Genomic DNA, 27709 nt, shown 5'->3' with positions numbered 1-27709 from the left:
AAGATTTTTTTCCCAACCATGCTTAGCTCACAGGCCACATAAAAACAAGCAGGGTTGGCCAGTGGGTTGTAGTGGGCTGACCCCTGATCCTAAAATATAGTCCCTTCAGCTCAGTTTGATTATTTGTAGAAGGAGACCGCCAGGCCCCTTTTATTTAGGTTTCCCAAGTTCTTGCTATGAAACAGAGGTAGTCCTTTTTCTGGGAGGGGCGATGAAGGTTTATTTATAGCCTTAGCAGGAGACCTTGTAGGTGGCCAATAACTGTTGACCGAATGGATTGAGTGCAACGTTTTCAGGATCTAGAAACTATACTTTGTTCTGTTTTTTCTTTGTTAGTTTTATATGCCTTTCATTTGGTATTGGACTTGAGGCTCTTGGTAAGTGCAGGTTCATATCTATTTACAAAAGACTCTAAAGTCCCATGAAAAAATGGTTTGATAACCACAGATCCAGTGGATTCCATCGTCCGGTCTACTTACTCTGAAGATACTTTTCCCTGCCTTTTCTTTCACGGGCTCTGAACTCTGCTGTAAATATTATTTATTTTTGAGAGTCCCCTGACAGGATGGAATGTGAGCTGAGAACAGCGTCATCTGGCCCCGCAGATCCTGGGAACGTGGGGCTACAGGGATGGTCTGTGGGGAGGAAGGGCAGGCCTGGCCTCCAGTAACTCATGGTCCCCTCAGGAGCTTGTGGAATCCCAGCTTGTTGGCTGCAGAGAAACAAAGGATCCTGGTTTGGCTTCATTTGTCAAAGTGTTCCCTCGCAGTTTGTTTATAACAGCGGCTGTCTGGGGTGAGAAATAGCCGTCAGGGGAGGGGAGAGGTCAGACACCTTATCCAAAAGGTCAGTTTATCTCCCAGCGTAAAACTCAACGTCACAGAAGTTGGGATTCCCTGATAAACACCGTTCTCTGTACAAGCCCACGGTTCGTATGCTTGAGTGGCCCGGAGTTTCGGAACAAGAGAAGTAATCCTTGATTTTTACCTCTTCCCATCCACATCTGGGAAAATCCCCATAACATTTGGTTTGGTGGCCAAACATCAGGCATTTTAGATGTCCCATCCTCATAGTTTAGTATTGTAGAAAGTTGTTTTTGCTCTATTAATGAATGCCGGACTCTGTAACCTTAATCGTATTTAACTGAATGGCTTTGACTTATATACACACCCTGTAAACACAGTACATTTTCCTGAGCAGCATTCATAACAGGAGATGTCAACTTAGAGCACCGGGGAAGCGTTTTATGTAGCACGTGGTCCAGAGCTTAATTCTGAGATCTTCTAGAATCTAGAGGATCAAATAACCTTTGAAATTAATGGTCGCACACTTTGCCCAGGATGCTATTATCCTGTATGTTTACATTTCAGTGCATATATGCAGATGACATTGATGTGGAACGAGTATTAAAAATCTATATATTATGGGAATTCCCTGGCGGTCCAGTGCTTAGGACTCAGCACTTTCACTGCTGTGGCCAGGGTTCAATCCCTGGTCAGGGAACTAAGATCCCGCAAGCCACTCAGTTGGGCCAAAAAAAATCTACATATTAGGGGAGCAAGTTCCTTGATGTACAAGAGGAAAAGGGTTCTTTTTACAAAAGGGAGAAGTCGAAAGTGCTGATATTACTTTAATAGAACGAGAGCTATGTAAGGTCAACCCAGAGCCATAACTGCTGTTTCTCATGAAACTCACAAGCTGTTCCGTTTCTCCTTTTGGACTCTTTTTTGCTCAGCAGACCCCTGAAGGCTTATTCTTACGTAACCAACTTTTCTTTCCAGTTAATGGAAATGTTCACTTCCTTGTCTTATTGAGCTTGAAGGATTATTCTCACGTAACCCCCTTTTCTTTCCAGTGAATGGAAATGTTCACTTCCTTGTCTTACTGAGCTTGACAATGAAATCTTGGGTTCAGTGTTGCTGAAAGAAAATGAGTGAGGTATAGATAGGAAGTATTGTCCATGATAGGAAGAAATATATGTCACCCATGTTCATATTCTAGCATAGACAAATTTGTAAGATATCTTGAAAGGTTGAGGAAATCGTCTTGTCTAAAAATATTTTTTCCCTTGTATTGTTTTCCTTAGCAAAGCATGTAGTGATCGCATTTCATTTCCTGGTACATATGTATGTAAGAAAAAAAATGAATGTCCATCAACAATGAGGAAATCAGTGGAGTTGGCATTTCTGTTTAAAACAATTGAATAGCCTAAGAACTGTTCATCAGGGCAGCTATATAAGCAAATATTAGGTTGAAAAGGGTCAAAACAGTTCTAAAAACAAAAAGTTCTCCTTTGATAATCACTCCTGAGCATTAGTCAGCTAATACACATTTTCTAGGATTTTATACATACCTTATTCATCATAAACTCTGCAGTGGTTTAAGTGCCGAGCACTGATTTTTCTTTTTAAAAAAAAAATTCCTTGTAAAATAGATAGCTAGTGGGAAGCAGCTGCATAGCACAGGGAGATCAGCTCGGTGCTTTGTGTCCACCTAGAGGGGTGGGAGAAGGAGGGTGGGAGGGACATGCAAGAGGGAGGAGATATGGGGATATATGTATACATAGAGCTGATTCACTTTTGTTATACGGCAGAAACTAACACAACATTGTAGAGCAATTATACTCCAATAAAGATGTCAAAAAAAAATTCTTTCAAACATTCGGTTACCATAGAAAAATAATACTCTTGTCTTTAAAAAGGTCAATTCAGGGAACACCTAATTTAGTCAACTGTACAGGACATTCAAACTGTATAGTTACATTCTAATTTAATGTCATAGAAGACTTATTAATACACTGCACTAAGCAAGGTATTCTTTAAAGAATTTGATTTTTTTGCTTTTTTTCCCTAAGGGGACCTTAACTGAAAACCCTAGTGGCTAGTCTTCATACTCTGATTTGGAGAATAGCCTCACTTCTTACTTTCTGTCAGCCTTTCTGAAAGGGGGCCACCAAAAAAAAAGGAGGGAAAATAATCATTTTAACAACATTTTACCAAATCGGTGAATTGATTAAAAATAGTTTATGCTGAGCCACATAAATACATTCCCAAATCATACTGCCTTTGATATAAAGAATCATCCACAGATTAACAGTGACTAGTAAAAAAACATCTGTTCTGTAGAATTTTTTGCTAACAAGATTTATTGAAACCAGACCTGTAAAGCTCGGTTACCCCAGGCCGTCTGTTGGGACCTGGAAATATCTTTGTTCCAGAGAACAGGATGTATTGATGCTCATCATTAAAAGACTTATAAGGACCAGTAAGCAGACAGCACCTGAAAAGGGCTGATATTATGGAAATCCCATGTAAAGTTCTGTGGGTCACATCTTGCTTACCTGTTAGGCAGAGTTCGTCGTGTGCTTTAGAGGTGATGGGAGGCTGCCCTCCATCTGCAGGTTGTCTCTTCCAAGGACACACAGCAACCAACGTCAAAAAAGCAACGCTGTGATTGAATACAGAGGGGTCAGTTTCTGTGACGTCCGTACAAAGTTAAAGGCTGGTGCCAGTGGGAGAATATCTGCTTATCAGAGTTCCAGGGTCAGTAAGAATCTTACTGTGACCCTGATTTATCAATCTACAGGGTTCCAATTCTGCTTCTTAATAATAATAATAATGCTTTAGAAATAGAGCAACACGTTACTCCATCAATAGAAATGAGTAGCAGGGAAGTTGAGTTTTACCTCCATTTTAGAAAAGGAGTTGGAGTATTTATTTGTCCTGAAAAATTCCTTTCAGCTTCCACGGACTGCCTGGTCTTAGGTCTCTAGAAGAGCAGCTAGAAGCAAAAAAAAAAAAAAAAAAGTGAAGACCTTTTAATATTTCCTCTTCTGTAAACCATGGAACCATGTGTTCACTAAGCCAGAAAGATAAAATGAAATTTCTGTGGGAAAAAAAAAAAAGTACCCTCTTGATTTTTTTGTTCTTTGTATGAAATCTCGTCTGCCTTTCTTAAGAGCATTTGTGAATTACTGCAAGTGAAACTTGGTTTACTGGTATCTGAAAATTCCCTGTTTGTAGGCTTTTGTTGTTTTGTTTTTTTGTCAGACTAGATGATGCCTTTTAGGCAGTCATAGGTTAAAGGAAGAATTTTAGAAGATCAACAGGAAAAGAAGATAAAGGGCTGATTTTCTTCTAAAAGACTTTTTTTGGTAACATAAACATTTGTACAGATTACTGTCTTTAAAAAGATGACATTATTTTCTTGCCCTGCTAAGAGACAGCGTTGAAAGTTGATTAATCTCAGGCAGTGGTCTGTAAATCACAATTCTGGGCTTCCCTGGTGGCGCAGTGGTTGAGAGTCCGCCTGCCGACGCAGGGGACACGGGTTCGTGCCCCGGTCCGGGAAGATCCCACACGCTGCGGAGCGGCTGGGCCCGTGAGCCATGGCCGCTGAGCCTGCGCGTCCGGAGCCTGTGCTCCTCAACGGGAGAGGCCACAGCAGTGAGAGGCCCGCGTATCGCAAAAAAAAAAAAAAAAAAAAAAAAAAATCACAATTCTGAATCTACTAACGTCATTACTTTGCACTTACCTAAGTGGTTTTACTACTGCAAGTCATAGCGAGCTCAGTGTTAAAGCAGTATTAGAGCATTTGATCGTTTGCGGTATATTTTCCTACAATGTTTTAATTGGCTTCTTGAAAGAAAACAGCTGATGGGATTATATACTAAGAGAAATCGATTTGCTGAGACTTTTAGATAATTAGTAAAAAAAAAAAATAGACAGCTGTGTTTGGAAGAGTCAGCATTTGGAATACAACTTACATAACCTAATAGTACCTTTAATACCCAAACTTGCAAATTTCCCTATTGGAAAATGACTAGAAAAAAAGTCATCTGTTAAGCTTGAAATACATGCAGCCCAAAGGAGAGTTTTTGTGGGAAGAATTTAAAGTTATATAATTCTTGTATGTTATTTTATTTAAAAAAAAAAAAGAGAGAGAGAGAGAGAATGGGGTGTGTGATATTTTCCCATGACTTCTAAAGGACTTAGAGGGAGAAGCAGCTGGAATCTTTCATGCCAGCAAGACCTTTTGAAAGGAACAGAATCTGAAATTTTGAAACAAAATGTTCAAGTGGAAATGTTATTACAGAAAGCTTTGTTTTGTGCACAAAAGTCCATTTTACTGAGCTTTTCAAGTGTGTAATTCACAGTTTCCAAGCATAGAAAAGTATTCAGATAGGGTATTTTGCAGAATATTCTTCCAATCCTATGGGAATTGTTTAGATATACCGTAAAGGAGGCAATTTTGTATTATGACAGCTTGTCTCATTTGCTAAATATTTCTTTAATATCAATATCATATTTTGAGTTGACCTTGGTAATAACAAAAAGGTTCACGGCTATGACATTATGTCTGTTTTTCAGAATTAAGATTTTGACTCAAAAGGATAACATAGAAAATTAAACAGCTTTTTGAGTAGAATTATTGTCTCAAATTGTAGGCTTATAAAAAATTTGTTTTGAATTTTTACAAGTTTACAACTATGTTAGAAACGCAAAAAATGTTTTCTGTCATCCTAGAAAACCAAACTCACTAATCAAGAAAGAAATCTTTACTTAGATAAATTAGCCGTTACCATCAGAAATAAAGGCACGTGATTCATAAATGTTGGTAATTTTGCCCCTCCGTACAGGTGGCAAATTAGTGCGGCATATTTATCCATGATACATGCCCAGAATCCAGAATCCTCTGCTGGAAGAATCTCAGAGGGACCCGCAGGTGCTTCCCTGGTGTCTGCAAATGGTCACACAACTACAAGAGAACCCTCACAAGCATTGTCCTCAGCCACCAGTTCTGTGAGCCTCCCTGTACCCCTGAAGGAGAGTATGTGGTAGGGAGGAGATAGCCAAGTGTCCCCATTTTCTTTGCTAGAACATGAAGTTCAACTTGGTTAAAAAAAAAAAAAAAGAAGAAGGAAGAAGGTAAGGGAAGGAGAGAAATTGTTTCCTGCATGGTTATTAAGATAAGCAAAGAAGAGAAAATCTACAGCTCTCCTTACTCATCTGTCTCAGAGTTTTCTAGATGTATTGTACCGTTGAATAAAGTAATACAGATCCACAATGCATCTCTGAAACTTTAGGGTCCAGTGTTTCTGAACCCAGAACTTTGTGGGTTTTAGATGGGTAATGCGGCGTATACTGTAACACCCACAGCAGCGTCTGAGGCAGCTCCTGGAATCCAGTCTGTTCACGCTTCTGCACCGGAATATGGATATTCACACCAAGTGGAAGAGAGAGAGAAAGGTCGGACATTAGGTTCACCACCAAGTTGGTGAGAAGGCTTTATATCTTAGAGATTTTCAGATTTTTGGAATTGCGGGTAATGAGGACCCGTAATACTCTTTTTAACTTATGAAATCCCTCTCTCTGGAGAACTTGACCTTCATGATACACTCATGAAATACGGAGGAGTTAGTAGGATACTAACATCATGTTACTGTCTCTGAGTTTTGTGTTAGTCCTTTTTTGTGACACTAGTGTAACTTTCTGGCTTTAGTGCTCTAGTGTTTTAGTACCAGGACACCTCAAAACCACTGGTTTCAGGAAGAATTCTTCCACACGAAGCCAGTTCTGTCTGCCCCAGGTTTGTCCTGCAAGTTATGGACATCTCATTTAACCCAAAGGGAATCTTCTGAAAAAGCGTTTTGTCATTTTTTTAAAGGAAAACCAGCACCTTGTGGATTTTGCTAATCGTCCTATCAAATTTCATTTTTGCTTTCTTCGCTCCATGGTGTCTTGGTTAAATTCGTTCTTCGCTGTTATTTGTGACAGATCCCCTAGTTGACGCGTATTACTCGAAACCTTAGTTTTCCACAGTAGATCATTCAAACTTCCCATGTTTTATGAGCAGGGTAGACAGTAGAACCACGATCCATCATCTTAAAAACAAAAAACAAAAAAAACAAAAAAACCCAACTCAAAGACTTAACGCGTCATTGAGAGACCAAGTTTTTGCTGGCAGCATTAATCACCACCTAAAAGTTGTGAATAAAATCTGGTTAATACTAAAAATAAGAAGACTTCAGTTTAGCAAGTGATTTTCCAAGAGACCTTTTTTCTTTTGCTAGAAATGGAAACTGACCGCTGTTTGGAACAAGGAACTGTTTTAGGGTATTTCATAAGTTGGCATTTATCACTTGTTCTGACTCTGGGGGAAATGTCCAAGTAGAAGATCTTGAGAGAGGAAGCTGGGAACTTCTAGCACATTCTTTCAGTTTCAGCTTCCCAAGTCTCTGGAGATAGAGTGACCAGGTCTCCCATTAAGGCAGCTTTGTGATTTGCAGCCAGGGTATGGCCAGATCATCTGACAGGGCTGACCCCCTCTAAGTCATTACAGATGTTTACAGACAGCAGAAAGGCAAATAGGACATTTCTACATAGTTGTCCTTCGGGACGGCTTAAGAGCCCTGGATCCCTTCCAGAATGTAATGGATTTGGATGGGCTTCACGCCTTTGTGATTTCTTGTATTTGTCTGTGTCACCTGGCCCTGGGGGAGCGCTAAAAAAAAAAAGCCACTGCATCTCCAGCCAGGAAGTCAGACCTGGGACTCTCATCAGGGATGCTTGTTTGCCAACAAATGAGTGTTTAGTGGGTAAGACAATCTCTTCCTCCTTTAGTTCCTTCCTTCCCCAAATATACTTTAGATGTGATAAGTGTGAGTTAAACCCACACTCGTGCTTCACCTTAATTGTCTTTCTCACAGTTCCATTCGATAAATGTCCAGCCTGTAAGGTGCCACCCTAGGCACCGATGAGTCCGTGAAACAAATCCCTGTTCTCAGGGAGCTTATAGTTAATAAACTATAAGGAAAGATAAGACCCAGAAACTCATCACTGTAGGCTCTTGGGTGTTCGGGGACCTGAGTATTTCTTTATGCCTTAATAACATGCAAGTAAAAATTCCAAACTCTGCTTGGGAATTGAATTTTCCTAAACACAAGGAGGTGACCTGTGTGAAAAGCTCCAGTGCTGACCCTTGCCTTCTGGCTAAACTTGAACTCTACCAGCCTGGCATGGAAGGTCCTCAAAATCCTATGTCTAATCTGCCACTTATTTGGTCCGCTTAACCCTTCCATACCACCCGTTCTAATTGATCTCTTCAGTTCCTGGCCTCCATACTCTACTGTATTCCACTGAGAAGAAAAATAAGATTCCTGTCCTTTTCTCCATGTGGGCCCTGCCCCAAAGTCTGCTTTTACAACAGAGCCCACAGGGGCCTTCCTTTCCTCCAAACTTCAGTCTGTTGTTTGAATGGACATGATCCAGTACTGCCCATGTAGTCAGTTCTCTTTTTATTCGCACCTCTCACTCCCTGCACTGAATTGTGAGCAGCTTTTGAATGAGGACTATGGCTTATCCTTTTCTTATGTATCCCTTTAGCAGGGGCTCCATAAATACATTCAACTTATTGATAATTAATCAATAAACCCTTGCCACCTACGTGATAACCATTCAAGGACTTAGATTTATTGATTTTGGGCTTCCCTGGTGGCGCAGTGCTTGGGAGTCCGCCTGCCGATGTAGGGGACACGGGTTCGTGCCCCGGTCCGGGAGGATCCCACGTGCCACGGAGCGGCTGGGCCCGTGAGCCATGGCCGCTGAGCCTGCGCGTCCGGAGCCTGTGCTCCACAACAGGAGAGGCCACAGCAGTGAGAGGCCCGCGTACCACACAAAAAAATAAAATAAAATAGATTTATTGATGTCAACAGTTACAAGTTGAGATTTTCCTTCTGGCTGGTTGTCCAAAGCCAAGATTCACAAACTTCACTGTCACTGTTTCTTAGTCCACTTGAAAAATCCCCTTTCTGGGAGCAGCTATAAGGTCACATCCATGTGTTTCTTGGTCACCAGGTACATGAACTTGAAGTATGGAAATGGTTTTGCCCACTGGCACTTGGCATCCAAAGGGTAGCTGCTGGTTCCTAGCTGGAGACAGTGTTTCCAGCTGGGCGGGGGCCCACAGAAAGGCATGTGACTGTGGTGGTCCCTCCTTCCTTTGTATTTACCTGTGAGCTCCTGTCTCGTTGCTTTTTAGATGCTACTGCCCAAGGTCCCGGTGGTCAATATCCGCCTCGATTTGCATGAGCTGAACGGAAGCGGCTCCATAGCCTGGGTTAGAACTGCGTGTAAGTGCAGGCTTCACAGCAAGGGCCATGAGGCGCTCTGGTGGGCCAGTACAGGGAGACACCTCTACACCTCCCACGTGGGTTCTGCTGACTGGCTCTGGAGGTAGACATTGGGGGCCAACACCCAGATGTCCCTGTCCCAGCAGGGGTGCGGGTCTGCTGAGCGCCCACAGGCGAGTCAAGCCTCTGAAGCCCCCTGGTTAAATTAGGGGAATTTAAAGTATCTCCCAAACCTGAGATCATGTGAGTCTGAAGGGAAGGAAGAATTTCTGGTCCAGGGACCGGATGCGTAAGACCTCCTCCTAGCGCCCGATAATCCACTTAACGCTTTCTGAGTTGTTTCTGGATCATGTCAAAAGCAAATGACAAATGAACTTATATACAAAACAGAAATAGACCCAGACAGAGAAAAAAAAAGTTACGGTTACCAAAGGGGAAAGGGGGGCGGATAAATTAGGAGCTGGGGATTAATGGATACACACTACTATATACGAAATAGATAACCAACAAGGACCTACTGTATAAGCACAAGGAACTCTACTCAATATTTTGCAATAACCTATAAGGGAAAAGAATGTGGGGAAAAAAAAAAATATATATATGTAACTGAATCATTTTGCGGTACACCTGAAACTAACACAACATTGTAAATCAACTATACTTCAATCAAAAAAATGTTTTTAAAAAGCAAATGTTATGCATTTGTCATATTTTGGACAACAGTTTCTAGCATGTGGTCAATCCAGGCAAAGAAAACTGGCCTGTGGGTTAGTGAGGGAAACAGCTTAAGGAGAAAACAGTCGAGCTGTCCATTCTCAAAGCCCACGGCGGGGCCCTCAAGACCTCCCTAAGGTCCCCCCGTGGGGAAACTGGTGACCCTTCTGCCCACATTCCTGCTGCCCGGGGACACTCATCGGTGCCCCCTTGGCATGCAGGGCTTGAAAAGAACCCGCAGGCATCTGAGACGGCTCTGCCCAGCCCTGCCCTCTACAAGGAAAGGCCGCTGGGCTCTGCGTGCTGTGTGTTCTTTTGCGTCTCTGCTAAGTAAATAAGTACAAAGAAAGCACCGCTTTTCACTAAAAGGGAACAGATGCGGGGTCTGAGGACAAGACGCGGCCAGGTCGCCTCGCGTGGTGCTGTGGCTTTCTCCGAGGCTGAGCATGTTTCTGCCATGCTCCCTGTCTGCCCTGTCTTCCAGCAATGAAGTGGTGAGGACGGACTTGAAGAAACTACCAGCACTTCCCACGCAGGCTCTGAAGGAGCACCCCTCCCTGGCTTACTGGTAAGCCCCCTTTCCCTGCATGCCCCAGGCATCCCCCCTCCAGGAGGGAGCCCCTTCTAGGGACGCAGGGGGCTCCTGGCGACTGTCCATCCTCCCCGCCACCACGGGTCTGCCTGGACCCCAATCAGCCAGCAACTGCAAACTGTATCGAGTGGCTTGAGTCTTCGTGAAACTGTTTTCTGCATTTATTTAAATAACACGAAATGTGTGAGACCTCTTTTCCCTATTTTCTTTCTTTAAAAAACAAAAAAACCTTCTAAAATTTCCCTCTAGATGATTTGCCTCCTTGGAGAGTCTTTCCTGAGCTGCTAGAGTTTCGCTTTGGAATCCTTGTCATTTGATGACAGGATGTGTGGGGTTTTGAGGTGTGGGAGGAGGGCAGGGTTTTTTTCTTTGCAGAAGAGAGAGATTGATTCTTTTACTTTCCCACAATGTTTAATATCTCCTGATTTAGCTTCCGTGTAACATTACACCATAGTTCATCTGTCGGGCCCTGAATTACTGATTCTGAATGAATCGGGCACTTGAACGGTTCCCAGGTTGTGGTTCGGGTCACAGTGGAGCGGGGTTTGCATTGCCGGGCAGTGTGTTGAAATACTGCTGGGCTAGCGAGCCCTGACTACTGTCCTTTGAAAGCAAAATGCCACTCCCCCAGTCATCCTTCTGACTCCTTGACAAAAAGCACTGTGACGGCTTTTATTTAAAAAGCAATAATAAGATAAAACAAAAATCGCAGAACAAGTCAATCTTATTGAATTATAACATATGACTTTTAAGCACTTCTGTAACACGCTTTATGAAGTTGCCAGTTTACTAACATTTCATCCTGTCCAGACACCTTTCCAGTCCACAGACTAGTTATTCAGTCATTCGGGTGGCTTCAAGGGATTCCTTTGGCTGGGATGGGGTGCATCTCGCTGCAGAGGGCATTAGCAGGATGAAACTCCAGTACCTAAATCATTTCTTGCCAAGAGACCAAGTGGTGATGGGGCAGCTGGACGGGAAACAAAAGAGCTGAACCCTGAGGCTGAGAGCTCCCACCCGTGTGCTGGCATCCCCAGTTTCGTCTCTCTGAACTGTTTTGTTGCCATTCTTTTTTTTGGTTACACAGGTGTCCATAAATAGTGGCCTTAGATCCTTCTAATTTGCCCCCAAAGAACAAAATTGGTTTAACGTGCAAAGACTTTGCACGTGTCAATTTCCAGACTTCCAACCTGGCAGCGTGCACATACAAACACCCCCAGATGGCACTCCTGTTGCCTTGTTCGTGGAACCCAATTGCCCTCTCCCCAATTCCTTATGCTCCCTGGGCCTTACCTTCTCTATCCTCCCAGCGGTTCATTTTCAGGAAACCAGTGGTGAAGGAGATGCAAGGAAGTAACTCGAGAAGCTGGTAGATCCTACCTTGTGAAATGTATTTGCCGGCGGGGACTGTAATATTGCTGGGTTGTCTGGAGTCAGAGTTGCTTTCAGCCTAATCCCTCCCTCAATTATCTCATGTGTTTGTTTCCAAACGTTTTTTACACCCTGTGCTCATTTCAGAGCTATGAACACCTCCTTGCCTCTCCTCTTTCTCTCTCTGGATTTTCTTCTGTTACCTCCACAGTCTGCTCTATATGCAAACATTATCACCAATACAGAAACTCGTTCCTTCATGCTTATGCTTTCTCTTTTGTCGTTACGAACAGCTTCATCCTCATCTATATCCGTAGCTCTCCTGTCAGAACAGCCCTCTATCTCTGTGACCAGGCCAGCGCTTTCCCCGGGCCTCATTTAGACCCAGAGGTACCCATGTCACTGTCTAAATGCCCTGGGAAGATGGCAGGACCGAGGGAGGGATGGTTTTGAAGCAGGTACCCTCAGCTGCTCTACAGCTCAGCTTATACACAAACAAGCCAGTAGCATGAACCATTCTGATGATGCATTGCTTAAAAAAAAAGGATACACACACACACACACACACACACATTCACAGATGCAGTGGACAACCTTCAGGCCAAAAGAAGCCACTGGGAGCCCATCCACCACTAGTCAGGGAAGGCATTACAGCCTAGTGAGCAAAAGCGGTGGGTTTTAGAATCCCAGCCAAGCCTCTGAACTGTGGAGTCATGATAGGCCAGGACGCTCATGTGACTTCTCTGCTGCCTCGATTTCCCATCTCTAAAATGGGACTAACCATATCAACCAAATTCAGACTGCAATTAAGAGAGGAAATGAAAAGGCACAGGATGGAATTAGGAAGTAGGGGGATGGTGCATAATAATGCTAAGTCATCCCATAATAATCCTCTCTGCTCGTTTCCCCCAAGCGTTCAACAAGCTTGGACTTCTCACCCCACGTGATTTCTCTATCGGGGAGGCATCCGAGGCACAAAGTGCCCAGGGCCACAGGACAAGGCAGCATCAGGGCCCCAACCTGGATTCTCTTGAGCGCCTCTACTGCAAATGCGGGACCACTCATACCGCCCATACAAGGTGTGAAGGGACATCTTCCCCTCACAGGCCGACGGCTCCTCCGAGACAGGGAGCCCTGTGGCCATCGCCTTGTTTCAGGGCTCCTTGTCTGCAGAGATGGATGGACCAGCCATCCCATGCCTGGGGCACGGTCAGCCTCGGTCATTTGCCTTTTTCCTTCACGGAACACCATGTCCTCCAAATGTGTTTTGGGATCCCGTTTCCTCTGCCTCATGGGTCTCTGATGATAATCCCGTTTAGTCCGCCCCAAGCATCTGGGGTAGTTGGTGCGTGTGAGTCATCTGTCAAAGCCTGGAGAGGGGCAGGAACGGGGCCGGGGCTGGGGTGGGTCTCAGGCGGCTCTTGTCACACGCCAGCCTATGGCGTTTCCACTGGGGCAGAAGAGGTGGGAAAAGCCGAGGAAGAAGGAGGATACTGTGGCCTCGCGGTGGGTCTCAGACAGCAGGAGAAACCAGGCGAGGCAGGGTGACCGATCCCCACAGCTGTCAGGCACCGTGAGACCCCCAGGCTCGGACCAGTCAGTTTGTGAACAGCTGAACAGCTGCCAGCAGGTGTCGCTGACACGGCTGGTGTTCGTCCCCGCGCCATGCGCATGTTCACAGCCACGGCACTGTGTTAAGTTCCGTCTTCCCTCCTCAGCCCAGGGAACCAGGGACCCTCTTTGCAGCTCTGTACCGAGGAAGCAGGCCTGTAGCTATGCCGTGTGGCTGGACCCCGGACCTAGAAGTCCACCTCCCCAGATGCCACGTCGTGTGGCAACCCAGCTGTTGATTCAGTGGCTGTCTGGGGAGGAAGCTGGAAGGGTAACCCCAGAACGGCCTGACACGACTCTGATGCTCTGGGAGGCTGGTGTCGACCCCAGAGAGGACGCTTCTGGAGAATCCTCTGTCAGGAGAGGGCTTTGTCCCCCTCCGCATAGAACTTCCGTGGTGTGTGGGAGCCAAGGAGAAACACGGCTGCGGCTGCCCCTTTCTGAACAGAGGTGCCCGGACCCCATAGACACGACCCTCAACTAGACCAAGGCCCCTCCTAGGCAGCCATTCCCCACCCGGGGCATTAGAGAAGACACTTTCCCGTGAGGGGCCAGCCTTACGTGCGTCAAATTTCAGAATACTAAAGTGAAGGGAGATTCATGGAAGCTTGGGAGAGTAACTAGACGATAACTAAATGACCCCCAAGTACTAGGTGATGAACACATAGAATGTGTGACCGCCCCCCAGAAGTGGCCTCGCTGACAAAGAAAGAGGGGGTGAAAGAAGGCTTTCGATCAGTTCCGGGGTACTAAACGAATAATAGCTCGTGAAGGTCAACCTAGGAGGTCTCGAGTGTTCGTCCCTGGGGTCGCCTCCTTGTCATGGAGTCCACGGGCCAGCGGGGAGGGACGTGAGGCCGAGGCGTGAGGTGGAAGGCCGTGCGGCCGGGTCCCAGAGGCCAGGCCTTTGGCCTTGACCCCTCAGCAGGTGGGATGTGCTTCCCCTGGGATTCCCAAGGTTGCTCCTGAGCTTCCAGAGGCGGCGGGGCTTGGGGTCACTTCCCAGAGGGGCCCCTGCCGCCGTCCGCCCCGTTGCAGGAGGGTGTGGCCTGCATTGCCCCTCGAGGAGCGAACTGGCCTCTTGCTGTGTTAGAACTGAGGTTTCAGAAGGTACCGGGGTGCCCCTCTGATTTCTGCCTCCTCCTTATCTCGCCAGCACGCCTCTGGGCCTTTTGTTGCTTCACGGTCTGTGTTAACCGGCCCCAGATTCCAGAACTTTCCCCTCCTCCTTGGACGCCCTCAAGCCTGCCTGCTAACTCGGGGTGGGGAGGCCGTGGACGTCCTGTCAGAGTCCACGCCTGCCCGCCCCACCCCGGAGGCCCTGTGCCAACGGGATGCAAGAGTGGAGGAAGGGGAGGGGGACCCGAGGGAGGTCGGCCGGAGCGTCCACGCGCACCTCCGGCCAGTAGCCCTCTTCCTGTCTCCTGTCCCGTGTCCCTGCCCCCTGGCCCGCACGCTCCCCACTTCGTCCTCTGCTCCCACAGTCTCATTTCTTACGAGGAGCCAACCCCGGGCTCTCCTTTTACTGATGATAAGCCCAAGACAAAGAGAATGCGAGTCCTCTGAGGGGAAAACAGAAGCTTTGGGTACACCCTTAGCCCTAGGCATCTCACTTGGGCTGCGTTCGGACATGCTGCTTTCAGGACAAATCATTTTTCCAGGAGCTCTTGGCTCCTTGGAGCTTGTCATGAGGATGCTGGGGCTCACAGATCTCTCCGTGAGCGGGGAGCGGGGCCGTCGCCCTGGGGACTGAGAGACTCCTTTCCTCTCGTTCTAGCGAGGACCGGGTCATCGAGCACTACAAGAAACTGAACGGCCAGACCAGAGGCCAAGCCATTGTCAAGTAAGTGCCCCCCAGCCCACAGTGCTGCTGAGGCCATGTGTGTGTTCACATAGTGTATGTCAGGGCTGTTCAGTTCTGCTGGGAGAGACGTAGCTCCGGGGGCAGGTGGTTCCATGTATCTTTCACGTAAATGATTACTCTGAGAACTTTATCACGTGCACACACACCGATGTGTATACGATTCCACTTCTGCCGAATAACCAGGTGTGTGTGTTGTGTTGTCTTCCCAGCTACATGAGCATCGTGGAGTCTCTCCCAACCTACGGGGTTCACTATTACGCAGTGAAGGTAAGTGAACTCATTTGGTGAAAGTTGCCACCATGCCCTAAAAGAAAAGTTCTCATTTTTTTTTCTTTTTAATCTCACTGAAGATTTTTGGGGGAGTGGGGAGGACTTGGACAGGAAGATTGCATGCTAGGGGGCGTTGGGACAATGGACTTCCCCCCCACCCAGTGTAGTGAGACTTGATTCGGGTTCTCTGCAAAAGTCACTTGCCTTTTTGTGAAGTGGGGGTGGTAAATGCCTACTTCTTCATTCTCAGAAGAATCCTGGAGATCAGGGCTGCAGAGCCTCTCAGTAGGAAAATTCCATCTAAGCACAAAGAACAAAGACTTTAAGCAGAATCAACAGTGTTTTTCTCCGTGGTCAAATGCCACATAGGCAACTTAATAGGAGAAGTGGGACTATATGGGCTGACAAATCGACAGGCTCTGTTTTCTTAAAGAAGGAGTAAGTCCAGTGTAACACAGGCCCCCTTCTAAATTCTCTTGCGTTTTATCCATAATGTCCCAGACTGGAATCTCCTCTTCGAAATAATAGGTAATGATGTCCTCACACACCCATTTCTATCCTGAGAAAGGATAACTTCTTTCCTTCGTTTACCCCAATGTGAAGTTTATCAAAGTCATTGCCCAAAGTCCAGACAAAAAGAGCAGAAAACACTTCTGAACTCAAGACAGTCCCACCAACCAACCCGAGATTCCATGCTCTTCCACCAGTTTCCTACCCCGTGTTTCCAGCCAACTATATATATATATTTTTTTAAATATTTTCAGGAGGAGTTTTATTTATTTTTTAATTTATTTAGTTTTGGCCGCATTGGGTCTTCGTTGCTGCGCACGGGCTTTCTCTAGTTGCGGCGAGCGGGGGCTACTCTTCGTTGCGGTGCGCGGGCTTCTCATTGCGGTGGCTTCTCTTGTTGCAGAGCACGGGCTCTAGGCGCGTGGGCTTCAGTAGTTGTGGCGCACGGGCTCAGTAGTTGTGGCGCACGGGCTTAGTTGCTCTGCGGCATGTGGGATCTTCCCGGACCAGGGCTCAAACCCGTGTCCCCCGCATCGGCAGACGGATTATTAACCGCTGTGCCACCAGGGAAGCCCCCGACTATATCTTTAATTCCTTTAGACCAGAACATAACACCGTGTCTCATTCATTGTCGTGTCGCCCACGGCACTTTGCGCGTCCTTGGTACGCATTTTAACGTAATGGCCCGTATCTTCCTCTAAACTGCAGCCTTTTGATGGCAAAGACTGTTGCACTCTGTTATATTTCCCCAGAACCCAGTGGAGTGCCTGGCACTTAGTAGATACCCAGTAAATATTTACCAAGTACCATTATTGAGAATTGAATTGAGTAGCTGGATGTACACATTTCCGTGACGGGAACAAGTGGCAGAACGATATTTGTGGAGCTCAGTTGTGAGGCATGTACGGGGACTCCAGTCCCACCCAGCAGCTCAGCCCGGGATCTCTCAGAGCCTGCAGTGGTTCAGTTCTTGCTGATGTCCTTCCCACACGCTTCCCACCAATGGAAGCTATTCATCCCTCTTCGGCATGATGCACAGACCTCATAGAAGCATCACAGCCATCCCTGCCCTGCTTAAGCTCCAGCTATAGTCTGTCATGAGAAGTGTGACCTGGCCTCCTGGGCTAGCTTCTGTCCCACACGAGAAGGATGGATCCTCTAAGGAGACTTATCCCCCGTACAGCTGGCTGTGCCCTGGGATGTGGCCACTGAAGCCAGTGGGCAGTCAGCTCCCCAAAAGGAAATGGAATTGATCATGAAAAGAGGCTCAAAATCCCCCTTTCTGGCTGCCAGGGTTCAACTCTTACACTGCTAGTGGGAGTTTGGAGCCCGTGTCCATTTTGCCATCTTGCTACCAAAAAGGAAACAGAAGGGTCCAGCAGTAGTCCTGACATTATTACAAGAGGCGTGTCACAGAAATCAAACTGCGAATCTCTCCCTGAGTTGTGGAGATATTCGACGGTGATGTTTAGCAAAGGGGTCTGCATTCGGGAATGGGAGCCAGGTACGCGAGAATCCCCGACTCCTTTCCATTCTCTGATTGGCTGTTTGTTCTTAGCTTGACCTCACCTCCGTCGCTCGTAATTAAAGTAGAGATTATGAGGGCTTCCCTGGTGGCGCAGTGGTTGAGAGTCCACCTGCCAATGCAGGTACATGGGTTTGTGCCCTGGTCTGGGAAGATCCCACATGCTGCGGAGCGGCTGGGCCCGTGAGCCATGGCCACTGAGCCTGCGCGTCCGGAGCCTGTGCTCTGCAACGGGAGAGGCCACAACAGCCACAAAAAAAAAACAAACAAAAAAACAGAGATTATGAAATTTGCTTCTCCAGCTACCCCACGGAAGTTTTCTAGATGCTGGAAGACTGTTGAGATGGCTTGAGACAGCTAGATGGGAAGGCTTTGAGATGAAACCTCATCTGGTCTTTTACTTGCTTAAACCTGCGTTCCATTTCCTCCTCAGCCTTAGAACTTGACAGAAAGGCAACCTCTGATATGCATGCTTTCTGCCTTCCAATCAAACCTTAGACATATGCTCCTTTGCAGCTTGTTAGAGGCCAGAAGCAGACATTGTGATTTTCCAGGTGCCAAGTGTGCCTGTGTGTTTGGCTTTTGGAATCTCCAGACGTGAGTGATTGCTCTCCTATCTATTTGGAGAAAGAGCCTAATTAACTATATCGAGACTCACTGTTTGGTGGCCTTGTAAATTTCACAATGCCGCATCTCACGGTGTGATGAGAGCTCTTACCTCGACAAACTGAAATAGCAGTCGCCTTCATCTCTCCTCTTGTTCTGTTCTCTGAAACCATTGCAGTCACCCGGGCGCTTTCCAGAGACAGGGGTTTATACCTTTAAAGAAATTCAGAAACTTTCCTAAAAATTCAAAATGTATTTCCTCTGCCCTTTACCTTTGTGCTTACCTTGAACTAACTCTTGCCCCACATATATTTGAAAATGCTGAAGCCAACTGTGAGTTTTCAAGACATCCACCATGGGGTATGTTAGATCATTCACGCATGTGGCAATCAGGACAAATCCAGGGAAAGGCTGTTTGCTATGCCCACTGTCAATTCCTAGCATTTGGGAGCTTCCAATTAACAGTCTTGAATGTAGATTTACAACTTACAATCTGGGGAGCCAGAGGTCTCTGTTAGAGGAATAAAGATGGTGTTGGTGTTTTTAATTCAGTTCCCAGAGTGTCTAAGCTTCGATTTTGCTACCCCAGTCCCGCCAGATAGCCACTGTCTTCATGAGGTGAACAGGATGCACACCTTATGAGCACCTGCCTACCCTGCACTGCCACTGGCCTGCTGGGGGGAAGGGGAGGGTCTTGAGTAGAGTAGGACGCAACCTTTGCATGATTCCTTTGTCTATTAAATTAGAGGAGTCCTTAATAAGAACCTGCTGTATAGCACGGGGAACTCTGCTCAATCCTCCGTAATGGCCTATATGGGAAAAGGAGCTACAAAAAAAAAAGTGGATATATGTATATGTGTAACTGATTCACTTTGCTGTACCCCAAAAACTAACACAACATTGTAAATCAACTATACTCCAATAAAACTTTTAAAATAAATAAATTTATTCAAATAGGAGAAAACAGTGATATAGAAAACTTGAGCTAGTTTTGAGAGCATTTCCACTGTTCTGGTAGGAATAAAATAAATACGCATGTATGAGCTACAAAATGTTTAAAATAAAATAAAATTAGAGGAGTCTTAAATGCGTATTACTAAGTGAAAGAAACCAATCTGGAAGGGCTGAGTATTGGATGATTCCAACTATATGACATCCTGGAAAAGGCAAAAGTGGTTGCCAGAAGCTGGGATGAATAGGCAGAACACAGAGGATTTTTAGAGCCATGAAAATAGTCTGTGTGACACTATGTATGTGATGGATACGTGCCCTTATACGTTTGTCCAAACGCATAGAATGTACATCACCAAGAGTGGACCCTAAGGTAAACTATGGACTTTGGGTGGTTAAGACGGGTGAGTGTAGGTTCCTCATTGGCAACACAGGTACCACTCTGGTGCAGGATCTTCTTCACGGGGGAGGCTACACATGTGTAGGGATGGGAGTACATGGGAAACTCCTGTACCTTCCCCTCAATTTTGCTGTGAACCTAAAAGTGCTCTAAAAAAAATAAAATGTTTTAAGACAAAATTTTCAGAGGAGTCAGCTTCCATAGTCTCTATGGTTCCTTCCAGCTCTGACAGTCGATGACAGTTTCTCGGCCCAGAAGGTCGTTCTGTTAGAATGTTCAGCATCTCTCAGATTTTCCCTGTTGGTAGGTGAGGGGCCCAGCTCTGAAAACCTAAAGTCTTAGAAGGAGAACAAAGAACAAGGCATCCGCTTCTTACTCAGAAACGGGGAAAGGACCCCAGCTGGTTAGGAGCAGAGCTGGGTCCCCAACCCAGGGCACTTACTAAGTCACTTTACCGAGCATCCTTTGATGACAGGGCACACCCGTTAAGGTAAAGGCACAGCGAGGTGGGCTCCATCCACTTCAAGGAATTTGCATTTCCCTTTGTCTTCGGGTGAACCAGGAGATCTCTTGGTTCCTTTCTCTCTTGTCTGGTCCCATGCTTACCCGTACTCCTTTTGATGTTCTAGGACAAGCAGGGGATACCGTGGTGGCTGGGACTGAGCTACAAAGGCATCTTCCAGTATGACTACCACGATAAAGTCAAGCCCAGGAAGGTAAGCGTGCTCTCCTTTGTGGGAGGATGGCACTCAGGTGGAGGGAGACACAGGCGGAGAAGTGAGGAAAAACGTTACCCCGTGCAGCCTCAGGGCCTCTGGGCCCCCCGGTCTCCTGCTCATTTTTGGTGTATGCAAACTCCTCCACAGTCATCCAGCCTGTGTTCCCTGGGGAAGTATTTTTCCTCCCCATCACTAAGGAAATGGAAGCTGTTAAAATTATTTAAGGTAAGAAGACTAGATCAGCTCACCCAGGGCAGATGGACCAGAGGGCTTTGAGAGACTGTCCTGTTCCTTCATTTCCTGGGGTGCTGTGTGCTTGAGAACATGGGGGAGCATGTCTCTTGCATCCCAAGGCTAATCTGAGTTTTCCCAAAGGTTTGTTTTTGTTTTTCTGTTTCTCGTTTTTTGGACGAGGGGAACTAAAAGAAGAGATTGTAGGCCAAAAAGAGGTGAAAACTAAAGAAGCATGAGAGGCTTTCCTGCAACTCCAGTAGATATTTTCTGGCATATTAGAAGTGATCAGAAATCTGGAAGAAATAAGGTCATTTGCCAAAAAAGAAAGGGAAGCAGAAAGGAGTCTGCAAACTCACAGTGAAGCCAAGACAGAATGTTTGAAGAGGACACAGGGCTTGAATTTTCTCTGTTTTCGTTTCCACACATTTTTTAGACCAGAACAAATTGAAAAATTATAATGGAAAAATATCTCTGAGGTGAGAGCTGTCATTCAACTCCTCCGGCAGAGAAAAATGGGGAGACGGTATGCGCTTCAGACCCTGAAATACATATTAAAAGTTTATCAAAACCACACTTGCTTTCGGAGGGAGAAAGCAATATAGGTTCATTATGTTACTGCATAATGCCTTCCAAGCTTCTTTATCCACGAACAGGATTGAAATCCACACTACATATCCGAGCTTATTGTAGTCTATCCAGTTAACATCTGCCTTCAGCCAGTTTCTTTAGTAAATTGATAGAAAACAAAAATGGCCCTGTGTTGAGGAGGATTCTCACTCAGCTGACCAGTCACTCAGTTAAGTTCTGTGAAAAGATCTTGAGCATATGATGGAGGGATTCTTCCTTGGGGACAGTTCAGTAGGAATCTGGCTGTTTCGGGGACCATTGTTTCGTGACTGTTTCCAAAACCCCTCCAGTCTCCTGCTGTAGGACGTGATTTGGACTCTGCGTTCTTATTTCCTCCCTCTTCGTTTTTCTCAGTCACTGGGTCTGTACTTCTTCCACGCTCTCTTTCTGTTTCCTCTCTGCCTCTTTCCCTTACGACCTTTGTAAGTTTCTGTGCTTTTTCTTCTCTCTTTACTCCTTCCTTCTTCTTACATCCACTGTCCCCTCTCCAACTTGCTTGGCCATTTTTTTCTGCTGCAAGAGCCAAGGGTACTCCTGGATCGTTTAACCCAGTCCTGGTTACGACGTATCCAGCTCTTGGCTGCCCACACTGGTGGAGACCAAGGCCAGCTTGGACGATTGGGGTCTACAGTGGAGTTCATTAAAATCCCACAGTTGAATTCTTCTCTCCCTCTGAATGTTTTTGAAAAACGTGCTTACACGTATCGGTATGTGTTCAGTTTCATTTATTAATATGTTTAAGCTCGCTTTGTTTCTCTAGTTGAGGTGCGAATGAAGATTTTAGAGGCAATGAGGCAGCGCTTGATGTATGTGATATGTGCAAAACGCGGGGTGTGACACAGCGCAAGGGCTTAATAAATGGTAACTGTTCTTGTCGGTCTCCAAAACGGACTTCAAACTATGGAGAAGTAGGAAGGGCAACATGTAAGTAATCAGCCTTTGAATAAGAGAATTGACTCTCATTGGTTGAATTCATGCAGGTCAGTAGATTAAAAATGTTAGGGCTTCCCTGGTGGCGCAGTGGTTAAGAGTCCGCCTGCCGATGCAGGGGACACGGGTTCGTGCCCCGGTCCGGGAGGATCCCACATGCCGCGGAGCGGCTGGGCCCGGGAGCCATGGCCGCTGGGCTTGTGCGTCCGGAGCGCTCCGCAACGGGAGAGGCCACAACAGTGAGAGGCCTGCGCACAGTAAAAAAAAAAAAAAAAAAATGTTAAAAGGTCAACACATTTATTCCGATATTGCCTCTATTCAAACTGAGTTGCTCTTTAAAATAACGCACGCTTCTGTGGCCTCTAAGGAAGTAGTTGGGATTCTCAAGTCTCTTGCTAATTGAGGGACAACCTAGCCATCAGAGTCATTAGTCATTCATTCAAAAATGTTTATTGTGTACCTGTTATATGCAAGGCAGACCGCCAGGTGCTGAGATAATTAAGACACACATCAGGTCTTCAGGACCTGCGCAGGGGATCAGGGACAGGGGTGTGGTGATTGCATCTTACGGATAAGAGAGGCCTGTGTGAGGGTTGGTGGTGAATTAAAGGAGAGAGTCATCAGCTGGGCTTAAGGAGAAACGTCTTCACGGACAGCAAAGTAGGAGCTGAGTGTTAAAGGGTGGACAGAGGTTTTGCAGATGGACTAACGGGGTGAGGATGCACCCAGGTGTGCACGCCAGCGCCGTGAAGGAGAACAGCGTGGCGTGATGGAGAAGCACACAGCACCGCTGGGCTGGACGTCGTGGGAGAGGAGCCAGAGAGCAGGCTCACGGGGTCCCAGCAAACAGAATCCTCAGGGTTTGCTATGAGGATTTCATCTTCGAGACAGAGGCGCGACCACATCAGACCTTCGTAGTCAGAGAAACATCGTTCTGGTACCTACCTGGTGGAGGATGAGTGGAGTGATACAGGGCAAGACTTGCAAACCGGGACATCGTTACATTAATGTAGGCCAGAGCTGGTGGCGTGGCTCGGGGGTGGCTGTCGGTACTGGGGATAGAGAAGGGGACTTGGAAGTGAGATGTCTAGAAGGTGATGTGACTGAACAATGACGGGAAGCGACAGGGTGGAAGTTGGAGCAGCAGGAGAATCTAGAACAACTTCCTGGTTGACCAAAGCCTGGGATATAAGAGAAGGGGAGAGAAGTTCAGTTTAGGACATGCCGAGTTTTGGGCTGATGGGACGTCCAGGTAGTGGTGGCAAATAGGCAGTGGGTATTCAGTTGGAGCTCGACAGTATCAAGAATTTCGAACCAGAGACTGAACAGAGAGAGAAACGGGAGAGGCACTCGGCACACTGGAAAAATTACAGTAGCTGTGAGTGGATTTCAGTTCCCCATCGTGACATTCCCTGTGAGGCAGAAGGGCAGGGCTGGGACCAGGACACCCTGACCCTTCTGTAACTTGGGGAGCCATCCTTAGGAAATGAATGTGCAATCTACATATAAAATTAAGAACGGGCCTTTGAAAAGCCTATGACGGGAATTCCCTGGTGGTCCAGTGGTTAGAACATACAGCTTTCACTGCCAAGGGCTGGGGTTCAATCCCTGGTCGGGGTACTAAGATCCCACAAGCCGCCTGGCGCAGAATAAAGGAAGGACGGAAGGATGGAGGGAGGGGAGGGGAGGGGAGGGGAGGGGAGGGGAGGGGAGGGGAGGGACCCATGAGGGGAAGAGACCCAAAGTTTCATTAGCCCAAGGGGTATCCACCTCTGCTGAGACCTGCCATGGGCCCTAAAGACTTAATCTAAGCCGTAGGTAAGGGGTCCCAGCTGCAGGGGGAAGGATGCAGGGCGTCTGTTCTTTCTGCTCACAGCCAGTGTCATCACCTTCATAAAAAGGCCGTCCCTGTTTCGTGTAAGGCACCTGTGAGTCCCTGAGTGCACAGGGCACGCTCCCTGGCTCCGGACCTGTGAATCTAAAGAGACGCAGGAACATGGTAGTGACCACTGGTGCACATCCACATACGAGTGCCCCAGTCTGTCTTCAGCTAAAAACCAGAAACTCACGTGAAACTGTCAGGATGAAGAGATGCCCCAGTCTCCCCTGGTCCCACCCTCCTCCATCTCTGACCCGGCCGCTGACCGTCTAGAAAGCCTCCCAGCTGATTCCGATGTGCGGCCAGAGTTGAGAACCACCGCCGCGGGCCTCCTTTCCGAACTCGGACTCGGGGAGGGTCAGCCAGGCGCAGCAGGTGTGTCCGGCAGGGCCTCTGCACTCTAGGAGTTGGACACAGGGCTCAAGTCCGGGCCGGCCCCGAGTGATGGGTGACCCTCCAGGCGGCACCACACCCTTGCAAAAGGGGGCCAGGCAGAGCTTGGCACCCGGGACCCCGGCAATGCTCCGGAAACTGGGAGTGACGCCCAGTTCTGGGCACCTGAAGGCCCTTTTGTAGCAACAGCTGCACCTCCAGCCCAGGCACAGGCTTCCCTGACACTCTGACCCAGTTACAGCAGCTATGTCACATGGTACCACCATGCTAAGAGCCAACATTCAAGTAGAGGCAGGGGCAGGGTGAGCTGCTCTCTTGCCGTCGGGGGCCCTGGAGGTATTGTCCGGCCTCCACAGCTACAAGAGCATCAGCAAATGCTGCCCACAGCAAGCGGCACTCGGTAGCCTCCTATGAGAACGCACTCAAGTGCTTCCACGTGGACCACCAAAAAAGGAGGGGTGGGTAGCTGATGACTGTCCAGAAATGGGCGGCGCCGTAGCTGTTCCAAGTTCCCCGGTTGGGGTGCAGTTTGCCACTCTGGTGGCAGAGTCTACCCTACATTGCTTCATCCTCACTCTGAAGCCCTGGGGGCTCTCGGGGAGATGGAGTAAAGCACAGGGTCCCTCACCCATGGAGTAGGGAGAACATTCTAGGCCCCTCCCAATCACGCACCCCTATCTGCTACCTGGATCTTCTAAACAGATGCCTGGCCTTGCAGAAGCACAGCCCAAAAATGCAAGCTGCTGATGTTAGAGAGAAAAACAAAAACAACAGCTTCTTTGCTCTCAGGGCACATGTGTCAGGAACAGCGAGACACGTGTGGACACCCAAAGAGGGTGCTTTGGGTTTTGTGTATGTTCAGAAGCTCAAGGCCAATTTCAGAAGTATTTCGGAATGATGTGTGCAAGAACAGCCCCCCAAATCCCTAAAAATCCCACACATAGGGCTAAAAACAGTTAAAATATACAGTACATCCACATACGCCAGGATGGTGGCCCTTGCTTGTGTAGATGAGCTCTTTTAAAAGATCAGACAGAATCCCAAACAGTATATCCAAGGACAGATTGCAGAATTTTTATAAGTTATTAACTATCCCCCTATCAGCTCTCACTAAATCCTGTTTCCCTCCTTCACCCAGTGATGGTTTCCCTCTCACTCTGCCTGCCTCCCCACTTCCGCTCTCTTGTTCCTACTAAAATACTGATCACACTGCAAAACACGCCTCTCTTCTTCCCCATGATTCTGGGGTGATAATTTTAGGCACCGTTTGTGATTGAGGTATCAAGAGGACAGGAATGGCGGTATTTACATGTCTAACTGTCTGGGTTTAACAATGGTGAGAAACATGCAAAGAGGGTCACAGTGGTGAGAAAATGAAAGAAAAACCTTGCAGCTACATAGATGATCTTACCCTGTTTTCACCTGGGTATCACATTCCCTTTCAGCGTGTGTTTGCGTGTGTAGGAACGGAGCTCTTCGCAGGTGAGAGGTCCTTTATTCCACCGGGTACTGTCCTGTTGGCTTCAGGGAATCATGAAACGTTGTCAGACCAGCATCTGGGAACTTGAAGTAAATCCCAAGCTTCGTCTTAGGTTGCATTTATGGCCAAGGAAAGACACCCACGCATCAAAACAGGGCAAAAGCCAGCTACATAAAGTGACCGTCAGTGGGGACGCCGCGGATCAGCTGGCGCCATCGGTCTCAGATAGTTGTGTTAGTACAAGCAAGAGTGTTTCTTCTTCCCCGAGAACATTTGAGTGAAAATCAAATGATATGTACTGAAAAGGCATTGCTTATTAACTCCTGCAGAACCGGGATCAGATGGGGCAGAGATAAATAAAGCTGGACGTAATCGATCACAAAGGGCTCCCTCTTTTAGAGGAGGACCTTGCATTCCTTAGATCAGAGCCTGGAAACGTCCGAAAGCTCTGCTCTCTGGGACAATCTGCCTCTTCTTTGTGGCACCAGGAGCAAAGGCTTTGGACGATTAGCCTCTCCCACACTCAAGACTCAACCCCCAGCAGTGCCAAGCTGAGCTGCTTTCTCTGTCCGCCTGCTGGAATTTGCACTTTCCAGACCCGTGGCCAGACCAGCCATCGAATCATGAGAAAACATTATCATTTAAAACAGAAAACGCTTTCCGAATGGGGTGCCAGGAAGAGTTAGGGGAAAGATCCGTCCTGCAGGCTGTGTCAGATAATATACGCATTCAAGAACGAACAGTGTGCAACACGTAACTCCAAAAACACCTCCCTAGAAGGCATGTTGAATATCTGTAAACCATCATTTACAGCTGCAGCCCATTCGCCAGCCTGTGTTTAATGAAATCTCTCCATGGGGGGGAAGGATGGCAGTGCTGGTCTTCGTTACGTATTCAGCAGACAGCATTTACTTATTTATTTGATGTGCAATTAGGAACGCTTTTATGTTCACTTAGGTGCGCAATTACGAGCACAGAGGGCTCCCCTCTGAGACATTAGGAGAAGGAACCAGAGTAAATGGTCGCCCCTTTCCCCAGAGCAGCCAATGTAGCTTCCTATGGTTCCTAAGAGTATTTCAGAATTGGGGGCATTAGCTCAGAGAACTGATGCATTCCTGTCACCTCCCCAGATTAGTAAAGATTTTTGAACTGGATGAGATGATGAAACAGGAAGAGAAAATAATATTTACAGGAAATACTCCATTAACTGTGAACCGACTCCCAGCGCAGTCAGCCTGCTGAATTATTCAGCGTGATAAGCACGCCATTAAGTGCTTTGCCAACTTATTTTTCAGCTTCTGTTTGGATGCACTTGACTCGTCCTCGGGCTGCTGGGCCCTCTGCCTCGGCAGGCCCTGGGCGGGTGCCTCCCTCATTCCGTTATCTGTATTCCCCTGGGAAACCGCACCCTGGGCTCTCCGGGGAGGAAGGGCTCCATGGACTACTTTTAGCATTTTGCAGCCTTTGCTTTTTCATCGTCAGATCAAAGGGCTTCTCTGTTGCCTCCTTCAGACCTCACTCAGCACTGAGAGGACCAGGAAGGGTTCCATGCCTGTGGGTGACAGGCCCTGGCCATGGGTCACCAAGGGGAGCCAGCCTCAAAGCTGAGGGGCAGGCCTGCCGGAGGGATGCTAGGGTGCAGGGCAGGGGAGGGGGGCAGAGAGAGTCACCAGCGTCTGCCATCTTAAAGTAACTCCCCAAGAAAGAAAAAAGCAGTTGTATTCTAGGAAGACTGAGACGCTCTTCTCAAAGCGTCAGTAGACAATAGCCATCCTCTTCTCAAAGCACATGTATTAGGCATGGCTGAGTTCTCTCTCTTTGGAACAGGAATCCCAGTGTCTCCTCCCATCCAAGAATTGCAGTCCCCTGAAAGCGCTGAGCTAGAGCTTTAGAACTCCAGTAG

General features: G+C 47.1%; 1 protein-coding gene across 2 annotated transcripts in view; it reads left to right on the top strand.

The window, feature by feature from the left end:
* Positions 1–27709, top strand: part of FRMD4A (FERM domain containing 4A) — a 338674-nt gene that overhangs the window by 234007 nt on the left and 76958 nt on the right. For both annotated transcript variants that reach the window (XM_065870946.1, XM_065870947.1), the window contains exons 8-11: positions 10329–10412; positions 15196–15261; positions 15492–15549; positions 20174–20260. In XM_065870946.1, coding sequence (XP_065727018.1) covers positions 10329–10412; positions 15196–15261; positions 15492–15549; positions 20174–20260 — 295 coding nt within the window. The remainder of the gene's footprint in view (positions 1–10328; positions 10413–15195; positions 15262–15491; positions 15550–20173; positions 20261–27709) is intronic.

This window comes from Phocoena phocoena, chromosome 2 (genome assembly GCF_963924675.1).
Source record: "Phocoena phocoena chromosome 2, mPhoPho1.1, whole genome shotgun sequence".
Lineage (NCBI taxonomy): Eukaryota > Metazoa > Chordata > Mammalia > Artiodactyla > Phocoenidae > Phocoena > Phocoena phocoena.
This window is presented reverse-complemented; position numbering and strand designations above follow the sequence as displayed.